The sequence below is a fragment of the Myodes glareolus genome, chromosome 9, assembly GCF_982192425.1.
Source record: "Myodes glareolus chromosome 9, mMyoGla1.1, whole genome shotgun sequence".
NCBI classification, from domain to species: domain Eukaryota; kingdom Metazoa; phylum Chordata; class Mammalia; order Rodentia; family Cricetidae; genus Myodes; species Myodes glareolus.
In genome coordinates this window covers 107,135,834-107,158,466 of record NC_142034.1, presented here as the reverse complement: position 1 = coordinate 107,158,466, position 22,633 = coordinate 107,135,834, and the positions used below count along the sequence as shown (strand labels likewise).

General features: G+C 46.0%; 1 protein-coding gene across 4 annotated transcripts in view; it reads right to left on the bottom strand.

Moving 5' to 3' along the window:
• The window catches only part of Abcc1 (ATP binding cassette subfamily C member 1 (ABCC1 blood group)), a 122,682-nt gene that overhangs the window by 32,128 nt on the left and 67,921 nt on the right, over window positions 1-22,633 (bottom strand). For all 4 annotated transcript variants that reach the window (XM_048433287.3, XM_085694516.2, XM_085694515.2 and 1 more), the window contains 7 exons: window positions 21,479-21,571; window positions 19,243-19,446; window positions 7,591-7,737; window positions 6,334-6,421; window positions 4,222-4,297; window positions 2,167-2,293; window positions 203-379 (listed from right to left, as the gene is read on the bottom strand). In XM_048433287.3, the coding sequence (XP_048289244.2) occupies window positions 203-379; window positions 2,167-2,293; window positions 4,222-4,297; window positions 6,334-6,421; window positions 7,591-7,737; window positions 19,243-19,446; window positions 21,479-21,571 (912 nt within the window). The remainder of the gene's footprint in view (window positions 1-202; window positions 380-2,166; window positions 2,294-4,221; window positions 4,298-6,333; window positions 6,422-7,590; window positions 7,738-19,242; window positions 19,447-21,478; window positions 21,572-22,633) is intronic.

Below are 22,633 nucleotides of genomic sequence, written 5' to 3'. Positions count from 1 at the left end.
CCCGTGGTTCCTTTTACATAGACCCTTACCAAACCCACAGAGCTTGACAAAAGGAGCAGAGCCACAGGCTGGAGACAGCAGGTCCCTGAGAGTCCACTTGCAGGACAACAGCATTTTATGTGTAAGGCTCTGACAAAGTGCGCACTTGTTTGTTACACAGCAGCAGCTGACAGCTACATGCTGTACCCATGTCATAACTCACCTTCTCACCAATTTCTGTCCGGTCCCCACTGGGCAAGATTTCCAGATCTGGGAGGAGGGCACAGGCTTCCAACACTGCCTTGTAGTAGTGTTCCTTCAGGGGATGCCCAAACAGGATGTTCTCTCGGAGAGAGTCATTCTGAATCCAGGCCTGCTGGGGCACATAGGCCACAGAGCCCTGTGTGACAGGTGGTGGAGAGGAAAGACAGACAGACTTGATGAAAAGATAATAGCGTACACCTGGCTGCAAAAAGAGTCAGTCTCCCAAAACACACAGCAAGGGCAGTAAGAGAAGGGCATTGACCCAGGGGATCATCCAGACAAGGAAAAAATTGAATCCAGCTCTTTCGAGGGTCAGAAAGGCCAGCTTGACTGGACATGGGTGACTCAGGTGAGAGCAGGGTAGGCAGGAAGGTAGGTGAAGGGGACCAGTTCACAAACAGCTGATTTCATGCCCACCTTTATCAAAAAAGGTGGTGAAATGCCACAGAGAATTCTAAAGTAAGGGAACAGAAATCAATGGCCTAAATTTGGATCTAAAAAATTCAGAAAATTGATTCAATTGCTATTCTAACACTCCAGCTTCTATGAGCCCTAAGTGTCAAGACAACCCAGTTGTAAACCTCACAAGATATTCAGCTGCAAGTCACGTCTTCCAAAACATGGGGAAAACTAATGTTTTCAATACGCTTTTTGAAATTACCAGCTACAAATAGTTCTTGAACTCGAAACATCAGTGCCTGGGATGGTAGGAACCCAGGAATTAGGAAACAGAACGCAACATAAATATCTAAACATGACGAGCAATTTCCCTTTGTCAACCTTGTTCATGTTGCCTGTCTACTACTTGGAAGAAACAACAGGACACATCTGTAAGTAACAGGTATTTGCCTGGACCCAGAAACTGTCCACTTATGTCAAAAAGGGCAGTGAATCAGCAAGGATCTGAATTGAAAGCAAACAGTGACCTAAGTCCACATCCCCAAACTTGAGTTCTCAGAAGAGAATGCAGGGGACAGACAGGCCCAGGCACACACACCTGGCACAGGCTGGATGAAGTAAAATATTTGGTGTTTTGTTTTTTGTTTTGTTTTTCCTCTCTGGCCTCTCCAGAGGCTGCTGGCAACACGGTAAGGAACTGATTTACATAGCAGGCAAAGATCTCAGAGGGAACAATGTGCTCGTGGAAAGGGCCCAAGGGATTTATTCTTTTAGCAGCATGTAACGCTTAAGAGTTCAGCTCAGCTCAAAGTGTACTGAACCTCAAACCTCTAATTCTTTCCACACTCTTCCCCTCCAGGCCCATAGTAAGAATTCAACTAACACTAAGGATTCAAACTGTGTTTCATAGAGCTGGTTCTGAGATTATTCTGGCCACATCAATTAGCACTGGTTACATCCTATTTACAGGATGAGACACAAAGATTCAAGAGAAAGAAGCCAGAAGTCTCCATCCACAGAGAATACAGGGTGACGTGAGAGAGGAGGGGATGCTAGGATATACCCAGGAATTTTCACCCTCCCTCCGTCCTGACGTTTTCAGGCAGATGTATCATGGTACTTTGGTTAAATTCACCCTAGTGCCCCTTTCTCCAACAGCCCTCCTTCTGCTTTTCAGCCACACACACACACACACAGGAGTAGTATTCAGTAGGGAAAATGACTGGGGCTGGAGATCACCACATGAAGTGAAATAAGGCAAATTCAGAAGGTAGAAGCCACAAATGCTCTCTTCTCTGCAGCATATCTGGGTATTCACAGCCTGTTTACTGAGCAGCTACCACACTCCACAGTAGACGAAGAGCTGGGAGGGGCAAAGCAAGGAGTGGCTGTCACTGAAACCTTGCCTTCCTAGAGGAGCAGAGAGGATGGGGAATGGGGGGCTGCTCCCTTGGACAGTTTGTGAGAGACACTGGGCCGAGCCTTCCACCCGGACCATCTCTCCCCAGTCTGGCCCCATCCTACCTTGAGAGTCACGTGTCCCTCCACCTTGTCCATCTCAGCCAGCAGGGCTGACAATAGAGATGACTTCCCGCAGCCTACCTGGCCCACCACGGCCACAAGAGCTCCTTCAGGGATGGAGAAGTTGATGCTGCAAGGACACAATGAGGAGCCTGAATGGCACAGTGCCCTGTGCTCTCCAGTGTTGAGGATGGCTGTGAGTCTGTGCCTGGAGACCTCCAAGGCTGTGGGGCAAGGTGGACCATGGCCTGAGGGGCCCAATGTAAATGCATCTTGAAGCTGGGCCAACACAGAGCCCAAGGGCTACCTATCACTCAAGAGATGATGGAGGGCATTCACCTCTTGGTCTACAACACTGTTCCCAACAACAAGCCTCCTTCAGTTAAACTCAAATTCTCAGGCACCTGGGACTGGCTGAGAAAATCCAGAGGACAGAATACCAGGGTGACAGGCCAGGCCTGGAAGAAGGTTCAGGACACTGAGGGGCTGAACTCCCACAACTCAGGAGGCAGATCTCTACAAGTTTGAGGCCAGTCTGGTTCTAAGTTAGTGAAGACTATATAGTGAGGCTCTGCCTAAAAGTAAGTGCAGAAACATGAGCTATAAATTCTACAGCTAGACTAGCTTGTCACCATGCATGACACAGCTATTCCTGCAGCTGACAGCTGGGCACACTGGCCTCCATGCTCAGGTGGGGCACACAGGCATCCCAGGCCCTCAAGCAGAGGTCCTTCTGATCCCTGGGCAATGGTTTCAAAGCCAGCAAACCACACGCATCAACTACTCAATTCTTTTGTGTATGCAAACATGTGAATGGGTTAGAGAGCAAGTCAGGTGTTTCTCAGGTGCATCCACCTTGTTGTTTAGAGACAGAGTCTATCACTGGCTATTGAGCCGCAGGGATCTGCCTGTTTCTGCCTCCCCAATGCTGGGAGTACATGGGTGTCAGCATGCTAAGCTTTTGCCACACGGGTTGAGGGCCACATTCATGTCTTTGCACACTGGGTCATCTCGCTAGCCCTAGACCACTCATGGCTATTGAGTCTTTTGTGCTGCACTGTGAGGGGCAGGGTCATGGACCACCCTGTGCAGGACACCCAGAGAGGGAGCTCCTCCCTTCTACCAAGGGAGACAAGGATATTCTTACAGGTTAAGGGGAGGCAAAGGTTAAACATAAAAGGTTGGGGATTCAAAGTGGCAGGTGAAAGGACCAGGGACCCTGAGTGCCAGGATGTGGGGAGTGCAGTACAGGCACGGAAAAGCGATACTACAAATGAATCAGGCAGGATTTAAGTCAGTCCTAAGGGAGATCTTATACCCTGAGTAGCTAGTGGAAGTAGAAAGGAAGTTTCTGTCTCTGAAGAGTCTGCTCTGTGACTGATAAAATACAACAGGCAAACTGCCACGTCAGAAAAGAATTGTTCGGGGTACAAATGACAAAAATGGCTCAGAAAAAGTCCCCTTGGCCTTGTATTTTGGATTCCTTAAAGAGATTAGATCACTAAGCAAGCACAGTCACAGTGAATGAGAGGCACAAAAGAGGTGTCCAGGGAGTAGGGACAGGGACAGGTATGCTATAGACAGATAAGGACTGTGTGGGAGGATACCAGTGGAAGGGGTAGGAGGAAACCTTGAGAAATACAGAGAACACATAGCTAAGACAGGGACCCAGCCTGGACACCAGAACACCCTGTGCCTCCAGGCACTGTCACAGGCTCAGAGAGAAGCACCATACCCAATCTGGGCCAATAGGAGGTATGCAGGAAGTCTGAGCATGGGGCAACTCAGATGAACAGCAGAGTTCTGCTGACCCCTGAGACCTTCTCAATTCCACAAACCCCAATTCCCCTTGTGGCCCAGAAGCGTGACTTCCTGTCACAATCAGAAGGGACACCTATACCAAGAACCTTCTGAGTTGTTCCTCACAACAGCCCAAGCAGTTGTAATTGAACCCTTTTCCAGATGGGTAAACTGGGGCTGAGAAAGACAAAAGTTAGAGTCACAGAGGTGGGGAGTATTCAGGGCCCCAATGTCAGTGTGTCTGCCTCCCAGGCTTACCCATTCAGTGTGGGAGATTCACCCCTAGCCCATGTGAACGTTCCATTCTTCACAGTGATGCTATTCATCCCCCCACCTAGAAAACACCAGAGACAATGTGTTAGGAATCACGCATGGCAACAGGCACACATTCAGATGCCCGTCTCTGGTCTCCTGCAGAGGCTGAGGACCCTCACTGGTTACTCAGTGCTTGAGGTCACCCTCCTCGACCTCAGGCTGGAAGTGGAAGGATAAAAGAGTTATACCCTCATGTAAACCTCTCTCCACTAAGGTAACTACCATCACACCCATCAACACACTCCAAGTCCTAGGCTGTGGTCTAGTTTAAAGCTAGGGCCTTTACCCTACAACTCTTGGATCCTAAGACAGCTTTGCTTTTTGTTCCCCTTCCTTAGCCATTCCACCCTGCCCACCTCTCAGAAGGTCAATCTTTCAACAATGTCTGGGACAATCAACTGAAAGCAGAATCTAGGGGAAGCCTGTTGGGAACAGGAAGTGCTACAGGAAGGTGGGGGGAGGGGACTTGCACGAAGCCTACATTATAAGGTTCGGGTTCTTGAGGGTTCTGCTCTGCTCCATTAACTTTGTCTCCCCTTGTTTTCCTTTTACTTCTGTAACAGCCACTTTTAAAGTTGCCAGAAACACTTCTGAGGTAAGTGCCATAGCAACATAGAGGTTGCTAGTTAAATGAAATAAAAGAGGAAGCAGGGTGTGCCTCTCCAAGAACCAGCCAGAAGCTGTTGCAGTCACACTGTACCAGCAAACTGAGCTTTTGTGGGGCAGACAGGCAAAGCTGCACGATTAAACACCCCAGAAGTAGGACTGGTCCTGACTCAGTGACACTTGCAGAGAATTGTGCACAGCTTGGCTGAAGGAGCTCTGATGGCTGTCTTGCCTTGGGAGTCCACAGTGTTCTTCCCACACCCCAAAGAGCCTCAGGACAGTGGAAAACTGTGCAGCAAAGTTCCAGCACCTGCTTGGACTACAGTTCTCAAACAGGGGCAGGTGTCCTCCTAGGACACACATAGCAATGCCTGGAGACAACTTTGTCTGTCACACTGGGATGACTACTATAATATGTGGAAGGGAGATGTGAGAGACACTACTCAGCACCCACAGGCTGTCCTCAACAAGAACTGTGAGCCTCAAGCACCCACTGATAACCTGCTAAAGGCAGCAGAGACCAGCTACTATCTTCATAGGACAGCAGTCACTGGTGATATTCTGCAATCGCCTGCTATGCTCCTGGCACTACATACACCTCACCATCAACGGCCAGACATTGTCTTCAATCCTGTTTACTGGGCTCTGAGCCAGAGCGTGTGAGTTTGAACCCCAGTGTTACACCCTGGACGACTGCAGTAGTGAGCACATGCACAAAGAGGCCTGGGAACAAAGGCTGAGAGTAGAGCAGGCACTCAGGAAATCTCAGTCCCAAACTTACCTTTTGGGTGCCCCAGGGGCAAGTTTGCTGATCCTAGCTCCTATTCTAAGGCTCTACACTGTGTGTTCAAACACACACCAGAAAAGGTTCACCACTGCTGGAGCCACTAGCAGTGACTGCAAAGATCCTAGCTCAGGGGCCAGCCAGAAGGAACAACTAGTCTATGAAATAAATCCAGTGGTAAAAATTCATAAGATACCTGACTGGGCCTAATGGCATAGTCTTGTACAGCTATTCAGGAGGCTAAAGAGCAAATGTTTGGCCAGTCTAAGCAACTTAAACCCTGTCTCAAAAAGTAAAAAGTAGACAGAGGCTGTAGCTCAATAGTAGAGCACTTGCCTAGCTATGTGTGAAGTCCTGTGTTTAATCCCTAGCAATAAATTAATCAATTGATTAAAAATATCCAATGAAAGATCCAATAAGGAAAACAAAGTTCTGAATGCACAGACACAGGTAGAAGCAGAAACTGCGCTACTCCTCACCCAAGACAGAACTAATGCTCAGGCTGAAAAGCCCAAAGTTCTCAATCACAGTGAAGGAGGGCAGGGACAAGATAGCAGCAAAGCCTCTTCCTGTCCCCTCTGCCGAGGCCCTGGGTCTTGTAGGCAGAGCCAGGTCCTAGAGGAGCCAGAATAAGGACTCAAAGTGGGTAGAGGAAAGGCACCCACCATCCTTGATTGGCCACCGCTCGATGCTGTCTGGTTCCAGCTCCTCATGAGACAGAAAGATCCTGAGACGTTTGAGGGAGACGCTGGCCTGGAGAAGCAAGCACAGGGTGTGTCACCTTAACACCATCCAGATCACCTGCCACCCTGCACCTGGTGCCCACAGAAGTCAGTATATGAAGGGCATACTGCCTCATACAGGGGGACTTGGGAAGGCAGAACCTCAATGCTGGCAGTTTGACTTCAACAAATTATTGGGTTCTGGGACCTAATTATGGACAGACAACATGGGATCCAGTGCATATGGCATAGGGTATGAGTTTGCTTAAAACTCCTTCAGTTCAGGCTGGGCGGTGGTGGTGCACAGCTTTAATCCCAGCACTTGGGAGGCAGAGGCGGGTGGATCGCTGTGAGTTCAAGGCCAGCCTGGTCTGCAGAGTTTGTTCCAGGACAGCCAGGCTCTTATACAGAGAAACCATGTCTCAAAAAAATATAAAAATTAAAAAAAAAAGAAAGAAATCCTTCAGTTCAGAAGAGGGATGGATGGAAACAGAAAGAGGAAAAGGGAGAGAGGTCCTCAGAGTTTTCAGAGTGGATCAGGACCCAAAAGCAGAATATAAAATTGAAGAAGCAGGCTAAGACCTGTGTTTTTTAAACACCAGCTAAAAGATGCCACAAAAACACAGAATATTCCAGAAAGATTCTCTGAGATTAAAAGTTAAGTCTTGAGGTAAAAGTCCATACCTCTTATCCCAGAACTTCTGAGGTGTAAAGAATATGAATTCCAAGCCAGCCTGGGCTTGAGTTGAACTCTAGGCCAACCTAGGCTACAAAGCCAGGCATCCTGTGCCAAGGAGGAAAATGTGTTTCTTTCTCAGGGTAGAATCAAATGACTCCTTACTGCTGAGACAGGAGCTGTCTGAGATCAGCAAGGGCATTCATGCACAAGCTCCACTGGGTCTTCCATGACACAGCAACATAAGCTACTTGGAAAAGGCTACTCAGTCAATCAGGGGGACAGTTTGGGTCCAAATGACACTGAGGAATCTGTGTGTACCATGGTCCAGAGTCTCCATTCCCCCTCCTTGTTCCCTGTCACCCACACGGCTGCACAATTTTGCCAATGACCATGCTGACAGCTCCCATGCCCACTCCTGGTCCCCACTGTCCCCCACATGTCTGCATGGTGCTACTGACGACCATGGGAGGATTCTGAGAGCCCCTGTGTTACTCTTCTGGCTCCCTCTGTCCAATACACACCTGCACAATGCTGCTGATGACCATGGGCAGGATGTTGAGTGGGAAGCGCAAGATATTGAACAGGGCTAGGGACACGAAGGCTTTCTTTGCATCTAGGATGTTGTTCTCATTCACTGTCACATAGACAGCAAAGGTCGACAGAGCCACCTGCAAACAGAGCAAAGCATTGAATGAAGAAGTCATAGCTATACCACCCCCAGAAGAAAGGGGAATTCAGTCAAGTCACACCTCTCCTCAGGGCTTAAAATATAAAAAGCCCAAGAAGGGTGCAAAGGGACAGGTGCAGAGGCAGCATTCCTGCATCATAAAGAATGAACCAGAGCCGGGCAGCAGTGGTGCCCACCTTTAACCCCAGCACTCATGGGAGGCAGAGGCAGGCAGATCTCTGTGAATCTGAGGCCAGCCTGGTCTACAGAGCTAGTTCCAGGACAGGCTCCAAAGCCACAGAGAAACCCTGCCTCAATAAATAAATAAATAAATAAATAAAGAATGCGCCAGAAGGATGGATAATCAGAAGCCAAACACCTCGTCACTGTGGTTAAGTATTCCTGGCATGCAGGTGGCCCTGGAATCCATTCCTAACATCACAAAAATGCAGCTCAGTTAGTAAAGAGCACTCATGGCATGCACGGAGCTCTGAGCTCAGCCCAGCACCGCATGAACCAGCTAGAGTGGTGCATATCTGTAATCCCAACACTGGAGAGGAGCCAGGAATGAAGCTTGATTAATAAAAATTCAGAGACATAAATTGGAGTACAATCTGAAGGTCAGAAAGGCAAAACAGTCACTGGAGGATCAAAAACATAAGGTCATCCCCAGCTACAGAGGGAGTTCAAGGCCAGTCTGGGTTATAACAGACCCAGTTTCAAAAACAAAAAAAAACCAAAAGTCCCAGGAGTGAGGATGGAGTTTAACAGACTGGTCACACTCCAAGGACAGTCTTTTGGTAGTTAACTTCATTCTTTGTCTGGAGAAAGAAAAGTCCTGAACAATCCCAGAGGGTGACTTGGCTCAACAGGGGATAAGTCCCTGATGAATTTGAATCTGCATGTCCTGCCTTTGCAGCTCAGAGAGGAGACTCCCTGGTGCCATTTAATAGGTAACCACAGGGTCCCTTGGGGGATCCTCTAGGACATAACTACCATAAGCAATTCGGAAAAGCATATATATGGCAGACAGACAAGCCTGGTCCTGGAGCCCTGGACATAGCCAGAGCAGGAGCAGCCATGCACATCTATACCATGACAAGCCCCACTCACTTCCTCTTCACTGCAGAGGCAAGCAGATCTTCCTTCTGCTTCAGGTCTGAGCTCTCTTCCTTTCCCTCTCTCTAAAAGAGGTGGCTGCTGCCGTAGTTCCTCTCCTCCCCGTCTCTGGTCGGTCTCTCTCTCTCTCTCTCTCTCTCTCTCTCTCTCTCTCTCTCCCTGGTCTCTCTCTCTCTCTCTCTCTCTCTCTCCCTGGTCTCTCTCTCTCTCTCTCTCTCTCTCTCTCTCTCTCTCTCTCTCCTTTTCTCTCTCTTCTCCCTTTTCCCCTTCCATAACCCACTAAATAAATATCCCACCTCACTCTGCATAGCGTGCCTATCTGTGTCTCACCCACCGGGGTGTGGCTCCTCGTGAGACTGGCTGCCCCATGGAGGTCTCTCATCTTCATGCCTAGGACCCGCTGGCCCTCATGGCCTGCAGGCCACTCGGGGGCTCCCTTCTGGGACCCAGCTGTCTTCATGGCCTGCCATGGTCTCGGGACCCACTACCTGCCACCACTCAGGGAACTGCGGTGTGGTCTCACAGCCCGCTGCCCACTGCCACCACTTGGGGACAGCGCAGCATTTTTATTTAAACCATTGCACTAGGAGCCAGTGGCACGTGATACTAGACCCTATTCACCCAGAGCACATCAACTGTGTGGCCCAGTGTGGGCTCTGTTCCTCAGGAGGGTTGGCTGCCCAATGTAAGACAGGAGTTGATACACCTACAAGGAGAGCTAGGTGCAAATCCTATAGGGTCACCTGGTTTATTTCACTTTACACTCTTGGCCAGGTACCTTTGGTCATGTTCACAAGGCCTCCATCCCTCCCAGTGAAGAACCAAAGTTCCTACATTTTGTCCTCCACCTCCATCTTGTGTCTTGTGTAAACTATTTCCTGTAAAACATTCCCGTCCAAACATTACAGACCTCAGAAATGGCTAGGGGCAAAAGTAACAGGGGAGTCGTCTGGAGAGTATAGATAACCGCAGAATATTCCCACCTGAAGGTCAGCCGATAAGAAAACTTGTCAAGTAACAGGCAAGATTTGAAAATAAAATTTATAAAAAGCCCCTAGACACAGCCAATCAGGACTAAACCCATCACCCCACACCCTGCTAATGTAACTTTTCTGGGTTTTAGCTTTAAATAATGCCCTCTTAGAAGGGCAGGGTACCTCTTCTTGCTACAGCTGCTGCTGATGCACCAGTTGCTTTGATGAGGTTTCTGCTGGCTTGTATTGTGCACACAATAAAACTTGCTTTTGCATTTCACTGAATCGGTCTCCCCGGTGGTCTTTTGGGGTCCCCCACACACTGGGATAACATCCAGAAGCTTGGGTCTGGGGTCCCCCACACACTGGGATAACATCCAGAAGCTTGGGTCTGGGGTCCCCCACACACTGGGATAACATCCAGAAGCTTGGGTCTGGGGTCCCCCACACACTGGGAAGAACATCCAGAAGCTTGGGTCTGATGCAACTAGCAAAGAGACAGGCTTCCTGCTCTGCCTGCCAGCAGACCCAGGGAAGAATTATCTGGGTTCTGTGGCCAAAAAGGAAGGCAGTGCTCCTAAAGCCACCAAATTGATCATGTGGGTGGTTCCAGAGGGTAGCCCTTCGGTACCCTGGATATACAAGCAAGCCTCAAAGATTATGTTTTAGATATGAGACATATTATATATGTTTTAACCTGATTTTGTTATATTTTTTACGTCTTTGAAACAGGTTCCTACTCCTGGCTGTCCTGGAACTCACTATATACAAGAAGCTAGTCTTAAATTATATATGCCTCTACCTACTGAATGCTGGGATTAAAGGTGTGTGTCACTATGTCTGATTAAAATTTATTTTTTTTAACTCACACATTAAAAACTGTACATAGGGGCTAGAGAGATGGCTCGGTGGTTAAAAGCACTGGCTGCTCTTTCAGAGGACCCAGGTTCAGTTCCCAGTACCCTCATGCAGCTAGCAACTGTCTGTAACTCTAAAATCTGACACCCTCACACAGATAGCAAAATACCAATGCACATAAAATAAAAATAAATTTTTTAACTGTACATAATAATGAGGTGTCATGTGAAGCTTTGACACACAAACTCAGGTCATACATCGCTCAATCACTTCTTTCTCCACTGCAGTAAAAACACATATTTTTACTCTAGATTTTCTAGATGGACCAGACACTACTCTGTCAGCGCTGTGCTTCCGTCTAGTGGTAACTTAACAATGATCCATCATCCTCTTCCCATCCCTCTCCCTCATGCAAATGCGTTTGCTCAAAGTCCTCAAAAAATTCCACGCACTAGAATATTACTTGGTTGTAAAAAAATGGCATGCATAAATATATTATTATATAAATGAAACTAACAAATGTCATCCTGGATGACAGAAATGGAAAGTCACCTCATTTCTTATTCTGTTATGCAAAATGCACCCAATAGACAACTCTCCAGAGGCAGGAAGCAGATTGATAGTTGCCAAAATTAGTGGGAATAAGGGATTGTGGGTAACTTGAAACAAGTATAAGGTCTCCTACTAGGTAATGAAAATGACTGCTGAGCTTGTTGCCCACTGGAGAAAGTGTGAAGCTATATGCTAACATGGGGGGCATATCGCAAATATGAAAAAACTTAAAAGGAGCCAGTGAGAGAGCTCAGCAGATAAAGGCACTTGCTGCCAAACCGGACAACCCAAGTTCCATTCCTGGGAAACACAGTGGAAGGAGAGAACCTACTTCCACAGGTTGTCCTCTGACTTCTGCACGTGCCCCCGTGGCGTGTGTGCTTGGCACATGTGTGTATGCGCACACACACACACTGTAATAGTAACAAAACTAAAGTCAAAGTGTTCTAGTGTAAAAGCCTGTCCTGGCCAGCCCCAGGACCCACTACATTGCAGATGTCACCCTCTGTCACTGGTCTATCCCTTCTTCCACTTATGTTTGCTCTCACTTCCTTTGTCAGACCCACAGTTCTATGCTCTACAGGAAGTGATGGTCACACAAACAGTCATCATCTATTAACTGAACAACTACTAGGTTCTGGATGCCACAGGCTGGGGGCCAAGGTAGGCCTAGAATCTCTGAGCATCAAGATCTAGGGATACACACGACTAGTCAGGTTCTCTGGAGTGGTGTTTGGTAGTACATAGTGGTTGAGACTGGTACGCAGGTGGAACCAGGCCTGGATATTCCAGCATTAAAGTCATTTTTTTATACATTTTTATTGGTATTTATTGAGCTCTATATTTTTCTCTGCTCCCCTCACCCCTTCAATCCTCCCCCAAGGTCCCCATGCTTCCAATTTACTCAGGTGATCTTGTCTTTTTCTACTTTCTACTTCCCATGTAGATTATATCTATGTAAGTTTCTCTAGTGTCCGCATTGTTGTCTAAATTCTTTGGGATTGTGGTTTGTAGGCTGGCTTTCTTTGCTTTATGTTTAAAAACCACCTATGAGTGAGTACATGTGATGATTGTCTTTCTGTGTCTTGTCTTGGTTACTCACTCAAAATAATGTTTTCTAGCTACATCATTTGCCTGCAAAATTCAAGCTGTCGTTATTTTTTTCTGCTGTGTAGTACTCCACTGTATAAATGTACCACATTTTCCTTATCCAGTCTTCGTTGAGGAGCATGTATGTTGTTTCCAGGTTCTGGCTATGACAAACAATGCTGCTATGAAGCACATGTCCTTGTGGCACGATTGAGCATCCTCTGGATATATACCCAAAAGTGGTATTACTGGGTCTCGAGGAAGGTAGTTTTCTAATTTTCTGAGAAATCTCCACACTGACATCCAAAGGGGCTGTACCAGCTTGCATTCCTCCCAGCAATGCAGAAGTGTTCCCTTTTCCCCACAACCTCTCCAGCATAAGTTGTCGTCAGTGTTTTTGATCTTGACCATTCTTACAGGTATAAGATGGAATCTCAGAGTTGTTTTGATTTGCATTTCTCTGGTGACTAAGGATGTTGAACATTTCCTTAAGTGTCTTTCAGTCATTTTAGATTTCTCTGTTGAGAATTCTCTGTTTAGGTCTGTACTCTGCTACATCCACGGCTGTCTCGCCAGTGTAGCAGAAATGCTGACTGGATGGGCAAATATTGTCGGAGGGATCAGGATCCGCGCTTCTCGGAGTTGAGTCCTGGGCTGTCCCTTGGCAACCAGTTGTGGTGTAATGCTACCTGAGTTGCCATTTGTACTGACTCGACCTGACTGTACTTGGTGCTATATGTCTGCCTTTGCCCTTGTCTGTGTGTTCTTTGTGATTCTTGCATATTGCTAACAGATCAGACTATTCCAGGCAGTTGTGAATACAAACAAGACTGCTGAGGACATTTTTGAGTTTTGCACCCCTATTCATTAAAGCCTTTAAAGAAATAGCCAGTTCTGGAAATAGGGAAGTCATCATTAAAATAATTCCTTAATGATGTGGAGCAGAAGGAGTTGCTCTTATCAGGAGAAACCTTAGAAGCCTTCTGCAGGAAAACAGCTGCAGCAACACTAGATGTTTGCCTGAGAATTACGTGCAGGAGGCCTATGCAGCCTTCATTATGGCCAGAATAAACCTAGGCTAATTACAACATCTGACCCTGAGAGTCAGGGAGGGAAGAAAGTTGAGATTTATGGTATGAAAGCAGATTCAGACAAGTTTGAGATCATGTCTAAAATTTCCTAGCAGAAAGTTTTCCCAGGAAGATAGTGGCTTTCTCCTCTCACACCCCAAGATATTCTGAGCACAAGGTCACTTAGCCCTGCCAGCCGCCTGGTACAGACTGGGCGAAAGTCCTTGTGCCCAAGTCAAAGCATTTTCAAAGTTTTTTTTGTAAACTATTCTATGCTTTTTTTATGATCTGATGATGTATGCCTTTGCCAAGTTCTTTGTTTGTAATAATATAAAAACCTCACACTGAATAAGTAAAACACAGCAGCATTTTCAAAATACATTGAGAGTGGCTGTCTGTCAAATTCCTCCACCATTTCCTGAAATCTTCCGTCCTTCGCCCTGATTCCCTCACGGTCTGAGTGGCTCCCCTGAGCCGGTCCGTAGCAGTACTCCATTTTTTTTATTGGATTATGTGATCTTCTGGTGTCCAATTTTTTGAGTTCTTTGTGTATTTTGGAGATCAGACCTCTGTCTGATGTGAGGTTAGTGAAGATCTTTTCCCATTCTGTAGGCTGTCGTTTTGTCTTGTTGACCGTGTCCTTTGCTTTACAGAAGCTTTTCAGTTTCAGAAGGTCCCATTTATTGTTTCTCTCAGTGTCTGTGCTACTGGGGTTATATTTAGGAAGTGGTTCCCTGTGCCAATGAGTTCAAGTGTACTTCCCACTTTCTCTTCTATCAGGTTCAGTGTGGCTGGCTTTATGTTGGGGTCTTTGATCCATTTGGACTTGAGTTTTGTGCATGGTGATAGATATGGGTCTATTTTCATTCTTCTACATATTGATATCCAGTTATGCCAGAACCACTTGTTGAATGTGCTTTCTTTTTTCTATTTCATATTTTTTGCTTCTTTATCAAAGAACAGGTGTTCGAAGATGTGTGGATTGATATCCGGGTCTTCTATTGGTTCTCCTGTCTGTTTTTATGCCAATACCAGGCTGTTTTCAGTACTATAGCTCTGTAGTGAAGTTTGAAGTCAGGATTGTGATGCCTCCAGAAGTTCTTTTATTGCATAGGATTGTTTTGGCTATCCTGGTTTTTTGCTTTTCTATATGAAGTTGATTATTGTTCTTTCAAGGTCTTTGAAGAATTTTGCTGGGATTTTGATGGGCTAAAGTCAGATTCCTGTCAGCATGATAGAACTGAAGTAATACAACTTTTGATCATTCATTCATCCACCTACACATGGGTACCATGCAGATACCCTATGCCAAGGCGCTGGAAACAGGCAAACATGACAAACTCTGACCTGTACAGCAGTAGTCACTATCCCAGGGCCTGGCCATTACTCTGCAGAAGAAGGTCCAGGTCAAATAAGAGGCAAGTAGCTCACAGATCACCCAAGAGTGTGCTTTACTCTGGCTTAGAAAAGAGCACCAAGTGACAGACACTAGGCTCTGAGCCCAGAACAAGAGGCAAGGCCTCCCACCTCTCTCCCATCACTACAGGTGAACACCACCCATCCTTGAAGCAGGAGCCTGCCAGTGGAAAGGCAGCACAGACCACATCTTTTCTCCTGCTGACAACTAGCCTCAACTGTTTCTTGACAATAGGTTCAGCTGACTGTCCTGGAATCCCAGCATTTTCAGCCTTCTCTGCTGCTTGGTTTTAGGGTAAAATGCCCCACAGGCTCATGTGTTGGGACACCTCTCCAGTAGGTACCACCGTCTGGAAAGGACATGGAATCTTCAGGACATCAGGCCTGGTTGGCTTCCAGAGCAGGCCTGGCCCTGCTTCCTGATCCATCAGGATGGGAGCAAGCCATGCTGAAAGCCAAGCTCCCATTCCACCACAGATGCAACACCATCCTCAGCACCACAGGGCACTGGTGTCTGTGAAGCAAACTAAGTTCTCCTCCATTAAGTTGCCTCTCTCCGAGATTTTTGTCACAGCAAGTAAAAAGGTAACATATACTGAACCCAGCCAGAAACCAAGGGGCAAGGTCCAGAATCCTTCTCTCTAGTACTTTCTGGCTTTGGAATGGAGACAAGGGGAAATGATCTTTGAAGGTAAGAACCTGCAGCCCAGAAACTGCACGATCTATCAAGGTTGCAGTCAACAAAGCTGAAAGCAGTTGGACATCTGAAGAGCATTTCGATATCAGATGTAAAGATACAGAGTTTGGAGCTTGCTCAGTTGGTTTTTGATCTCTCTTTGGTCTACCATTTATTTCCTCACTGTGCTCCCTTCTCTACAATTTGGAATAGTAATGTAAATTCTGTACGTGTGTGTGTGTGTGTGTGTGTGTGTGTGTGTGTGTGTGTGTGTGTGTGAATCTTACAGAGGGATTACAGTTAAGAGACTGCCAAGCATCTCAGAAGAGACTGGACTTTGAAACAAGTTTGAGACTATTATAGACCATGGGAACTTTTGAAGTTGCACTAAATGCATTTTGCATTTATGGGTGCCAGGGAGTGGCATTACTAGGAGGTACGGCTTTGTTAGAGTGGGTGTGGCCTTGCTGAGGAAGTGTGTCACTGTGTGGGTGGGATTTGAGGTTTCCTATGTTGAGGATACCACCCTGTATTTCAATCTACTTCCTATTGCCTTCAAGATATAGCACTTTCTGCTCCAGCACCACATCTGCTTCTAAGCCTAAAATGGCTAGGAGGGCTGGGGGTGAAGGGGCAACAGATCAGAGTCCTGACAGAGACCAGACCTAATTTTCACTTCACTAAAATGGGACAGAGTTGAACAAGCAAGTCTCATGAAAACCACAACTTATGGGTGACCATCAGCAAACACACCCACAAGCCCTTCTGCTGGCTCAGCAGGTCCCCAAAACCCTTCCGCTAGCTCAGCTGATGCCCCCCCAACTTCTGCAGGCTAAAGATAGCTTTTCCTACCCTATACCACTAGGACCATCCACCAATCAGCCCCCATACTAATCTTTCCTCCACCAATCAGTCCCAGATTAATCCCTCCTCTCTAGAATTTCCCTAACTCCTCTTAAAAAGAGCTTGTGATCTTCTTTGGGGGTTTCAAAGTACCACCCCAACATTAGAATTTATAAAGCGCTCTTGTTATTACATACATGCCTTTTGGTCTTCTTTGGGGACTTCTCTCAGACCCTAACAAGCCACCATGCCACCTGTCATGATAATGGACTGAAATTGTAAGTGAGTCACCCCCAATTAAATGTTTTCTTTATAAGAGTTTCCAGTGGTCATGGTGTCTTTTCACAGCAATAGTAACCCTAACTAAAACACAAAGGTTATTTTATAAAAAAAAAAAAAAAAAAAAAAAAAAAAAAAGTCGAGCAGTAATGGCACACACGTTTAATCCCAGCACTCGGGAGGCACAGGCAGGTGCATCTCTGTGTGTTCGAGGACAGCCTGGTCTACAAGAGCTAGTTCTAGGAGAGTCAAGGCCACACAGAGAAACCCTGTCTCAAAATAAATGAATGAATAAATAAATAAATAAATAAATAAAAGGCCCATTTCATTCTCGGGGGAGCACAGCTCCGGTGAGCCTTGTCACCCACCCCATTCAGTCACACACCTCAACAATGAAGACTCTGCAGCTGATGTGGGAGTCCCCTATGTGTGTTGCTTGTATTGGTTAATGAATAAAGAAACTGCCTTGGCCTGATAGGGCAGAACTTAGGTATGCAGAGAAGACAGAACTGAATTCTGGGAGGAAGAAAGCAGAGTCAGACAGACGCCATGGATCTGCCGGAGACCGAAGCTGGGAATTTTACCCGGTAAGCCACTGTCACATGGCGATACACAGATTAATAGAAATGGGTTAAATTAAGATGTAAAAATAAACCAATAAAAATCTAGAGCTAATGGGCCAAGCAGTGATTTAATTAATACAGTTTCTGTGTGGTTATTTCGGGGCTAAGCTAGACAGGCGGCTGAGACAAACAAGCGGGCCTTCCTTCCAACATACATTTCCCTTAATTACTGTGTGAAAGCAAAGGGAGTGAAATGCAAGGTGCTTCTGTGCCCAGAGGAAGAGCCAGCTAACAGGGTAGGGAAGGAAAGGTGACATGTCCCTGTCAGAAGACAAACCCAGGGTCTTAAGCATGCCAGGATACATACAGTACAGTTCTACTAGAATACATTAAACTATTTTAAAGATTTATCTTATTTTATTTATCTGTGTGTATTTCTGTGTATGTGCCACATGTATGTGAGTGCGCCATGGGCTAGAAGAGGGCATGCACTTCAGATCCCCAGGAATGAAATTCTAGGTGGTTGCAAGCAGCCCACTTTGAGTACTAGGAACTCAACTCAGTGTTCTGGAAAAGCATCGACTGTTCATAACTGCTGAGTCATCTCTAAAGCCCTAAAGATATCTAAAGATATCTTTAAACAGCTATAACCTTAGACATTTTTCTAATGTTTTCTAATAAACAGAATAGTCTCTATGGAGCAAAGGACTTGTCACAATGGAGATGTGTAGGACAACATGCATCCACACTTTAGAACTTCCTATATGATCTGGTAGCTACCATGGACATCAGGGTACCGACTGTTAGCCTTGGATCCTCTGAGGAACAGAGACAGGTGTCCACAGATGCCCTCTCTGAGTTGACATTCCAGACACAGTCAATAAACCACACTGTAATTTTAGAATGTGTCTGGCAGTGCTACTGAACACATGGTCTCAGGGCACTGACAAGCCACAGCTTCCAATCAGTTAATAACAAGAAAACCCTAGTCCCCTGGTGTCTACCAGCTACGGCAACCAAGTATACAGCTTAGTTCAGATAACATTGTGTGTGTTTGGACATGTGTGTGTGTGTGCATATGTATGTATATGCATGTAGAGAATAGAGGATAACTTCAGCTGCCATTCTATTTAGTTGAATGGTTGGTTTTGGTTTTTTTTTTTTTTTTTTTTTTTTTGATTGATTGGTTTGGTTTGGTTTTCTGAGGCAGGGTTTCTCTGTTTAACAGCCCTAGTGGTCCTGGAACTCACTCTGTAGACCAAGCTGGCCTCAAATTCACAGACATCACCTCCCTGGTGCTGCTGGGATTAAAGGCATATGCCACCATACCCAGCTTTGCTGCCAGTCTTTAGGCACCACCCACCTGTAAAAGGTTCTGTCAATTGCCTTAATACAGTAAGTAGGCTAGACAGGCTGGCCAGAGAGTCCAGAATGCCTGTCTCTGCCTCCCCACCATTTCAGGCTCTGTTGTTGAATATAAGGTGCTAGAGATCACATAAAGGAACTCATTCTTACAAGGCAAGCCCTTCACTACTAAGCCATCACCCCAACCCTAGCATGCTTTCTTGTGAGACTTTCTCAATGAAGTAAGATGACAACACCGGTTTCCATTCTGTAACAGCTGCAGGATTAGCAATGTGGAGTTGCCAAGCATTGCAAATAATGCAAGGCTGAGAGTTATCAGCCTTGGAGAGGAATGATGGGGAAGGCCTTGCTCGAATGGCAATATTTTGCCTGTCTGGTTAGTTTTGCAGTGATGGGTTTGGAACCCAGGACACAAAACCTAAGCAAATGCTATACCACTGAGCTAAACCCCAGCCCCAAACTAGCAGTCTTTGAAAAATATACAGATGCTGGCTCAATGGCAAAGGCACTTGCTCTCAAATGTAGTGAGCTGAGTACAATCCCTGGAGCCCACAGGCGGAAAGAGAGAGCCCTAGTTGTCCTCTGACCTCCGCGTGGGCCATAGCACTCATGCACATGCACACAAATACATAAATCTGATTTTTACAATTTTACAAATATTTAGGTTTAAAAACAGAACACACATGAAACTGCCCCACTCACCAAGAAAGGTGTGCAGACCCAGGTGAACGTGCCAACAGCCGCCAGGTACGCAGATTTCTTTAGCACCTTTAGCTCTTCTTGCCTGATGTCCATGACCTTGTCCTGGAAGGCCAGCTCCCAGGCATATAACTTAAGTACTTTGATCCCATTGAGGATCTCATTCATCAGCTTGATTCTGTTGTCTTTGCTCTTCATGTGTGCCACCTACAGGAGAAGAGATCAGCATCCTGGGCCCTAGGAACGTCTACAATTAGAAAGAGCTCCTCCCAGAGGTTGGGAGAGCTGGTCTTGGACTTCGTGAGCAATAGACCACAGCAAAAGACTCGGCCATTGTAAAAGTTGAAACTTCTCCAAATCAGGTTGAATTCAACTGAGAGACCAACTCAGAGTTGAGGAATGGAGGTGAGACATTCAGAGAAGAGGGGATGCCACCTTAGTATGCTGCTAACTTACCAGGAAAGAATAAATCATTCCTCCCTTCCTTTTTCCTATCTTCCTCCCCCGTTCCTTCCTTTCTCTTTTTCACAGGGTCTTTATAGCACCCCCAGCCATAAATCCCTAGTCCTCCTGCCTCAGCTTCTCAGTGCTAGACAGACAAGAGCACACCACACCAGTTGGTTTCTTTTCCTTGTAATTGATTCCAGCCACTCTCTGGTCATTAAACTACTGAAACATGCCAGGTCTGGCTGGCACTGGTTCTGACAAGCCATGACAAAGACATTTAGCTGTTAAATATTTTAAAACCATATGGCACATCACCCATGGCAGATGCTTTTCTAAGCATTTCAAACACAATCAGGCTGGGTCACCCCTAAGTCATAGATGAGGGAATCACATACAACTAGACATGACAACAAAGATAAGAGCATTTTTGGAGGTGAGCCACTCAGAGAAGCTTACTTATTCCAGGACAAAACCTGCCGACTGGCCTGCTTCATGAAGTCAGCCTACAAGGCTACCCTCCCATCACGGTCAACTTACCTGAAACCCCGTAAGTGTGGCCATGGACGGCACACACACAACAATAGGGAGATTGAGAACATGGGATATGAAGACCACAAGATCCACACAGGAAGATCATCGGGCATGGGGTCAAATAATAAAAATCTTACCATCACAAATGCCCACTGGATTAAAAAGACATGATAAAACTATCACCAGTTTAGTGTTTTATGGGATTCCTGAGTCTGCAGACAAGCAGGTCTCTGTTTCTGGCACCTTCTCTCTGGCTCTTTTCCTTCTGTTTGTTTTGTTCAATTCCAATCAGTTAGCTTTTATTTTATCTTTAGTTTTCATCATTATATTATATTCTATTCCCTGAGAAGCATGTTTGTCTTCTAATGAAAGACAGAAAGGGAATGGATCCAATGGGAGGGGAGATGGGAAGGAACTGGAAGGGTAGAGGGAGGAGAAACTGAATCAGGAGATATTATGTGAGGGGAAAAATATATTTTCAATAAAAGGAAAAAGAAGAAATTTTTAAAACTTAAGAAAATACATAATTTCATACCAAGTCTAATTATACATAAACTTATATTACATGTGGAAAGTTCTAGAGGTAAAGCCAGGCATGGCAGTGCAAGTCTGTGATCCTCCAGTTTGAGGCAGGAACACGGAAAGTGAGGCCAGTCTCGGTTTACAAAATAAAATCAAGACAAGGAAGGAAGAAAGGAGGGAGGGAGGGGTGAAGGGAGGGAGAGAGGAAGGGAGGGAGGGAAGAATCCTCTTCAGTGTGTTCACAATGGCCAAGAAGGTAGGATGCAGGATACCATTGCTTCTAACCTATAGACTTAAGAAGTTTAAAACTGTATAATAGAAAAGCACTTACTGTGTTAAAACACTTTCAAAAAGTGTGTCTCAAAATAGAAGTTAGTATTGTATATAGTATTGTGTATGTGTATATATATATATATATATACATATATATATATATATATATAGTATTGTATATAGTAACCAATATAAAAGATGGAGGGAGGGACAAAGGAAGGGAGGAAGCTAGACTCCCAGTCACTATGCTAGTCTCTGCTTGCCTGCTCAGACCAACTCTGGGGCACTGACCATGGCTGCCTTTGAAAACTTGCCAACTCCAAGGACAAGCCATTGTGGGAAGCAGTGTCCCTGTATCACCGAACCTGGAATAGATGAGGCTGACCATCAGGAAACTGGCCAACCTTCATCAGGAAAGACCCAGGCCAGGGCTCAGGGTGAGGCCTCACGGAGATGGACATCCTACCTGGTAGGTCTTGGTCTTCATGGCCATCACAGCATTGAAGGGTACCATGAAGACCATCACAGCCACCCCAGCCAACACAGAAGGGCCCAGGTTCTAAGGAAAGACAGGTGATAATTAGTCACTCAACACAGCCCTGGTACTCACATCATCCATCGTGGACTACACAGCACAGGCAGATCCCACCAACCAAATACGGTGCCAGTCATTTATTCCTTTTACCCAAAGATGAGGCATCAAGAGTTTGCAGTTGGGGTCCTCCCAACCCTTTTATGAATATGCTGGTAAATGATCCCTTATCCAAAGCTCTTGAGAACCAGGTAAGCTATGCAAATTTGACCTTTGGAATCTTAGAAAAGTCTTAAAGTGCTGACTAGTTAACCTCCAGCCTGGTGACTTAGTGCTAATCTAGGTGGCTGGAAGGGTGGCTACCAGATTGGCTGGCATCTGACACTGTAAGACTTGGGTTCCAAAGGGGTTTCCTGCCACTCAGCTGGCACCAACAGTGTGGCTTGTGTGTCGTCTCCCTTCTTCGAGAAAGTGAGGCATTTTGTACTTGCCAGGCAGAGAATACACAGAGATGAGCTGCAGTATCTCATCTCCCCCAGCTTTACGCCTGTGACCTTGACTTGCTAGAGATTCAAACTTGTTGCTGTCTGCCCTTGCATGGGTGCCTTATCCTTGCTAAGTGTATGCATCTACATGTGTGAGAAGTTGTACATACATACATAGACACACACACACAAACTAACTCTGGTGTCTTCCTCAGCTACTTTTCACTTCATTTTTCAAGACATGGTGGTTTCATGAACCTGGAGCTCACTTCTTCGCAATACTGGGATTATAGACATGTGCTGCTGGGCCCAGCTTTTTGCATGGGCAATGAGGATCCAAACTCAGGTCCTCATGTTTGCACAGCAGCCCTTTTATGGATTAAGCCACCTTCCTAGCGCCTCTGATAGTTTTCTATAATCAACTCTGACTCTACTGTCGAACTAGGGCATCTTCAAGGCTGATAAAGGCTCTGGGGACCCTGATGCAGTACAGCACACACTTCATGACACTCCCAGCACAGGCTAGCAGAACATTCTACAGTCAAATGCACTGATTTAAAAAAAAAAATCTATTATAACCATTTGCATGTCTATTTGTACTTGT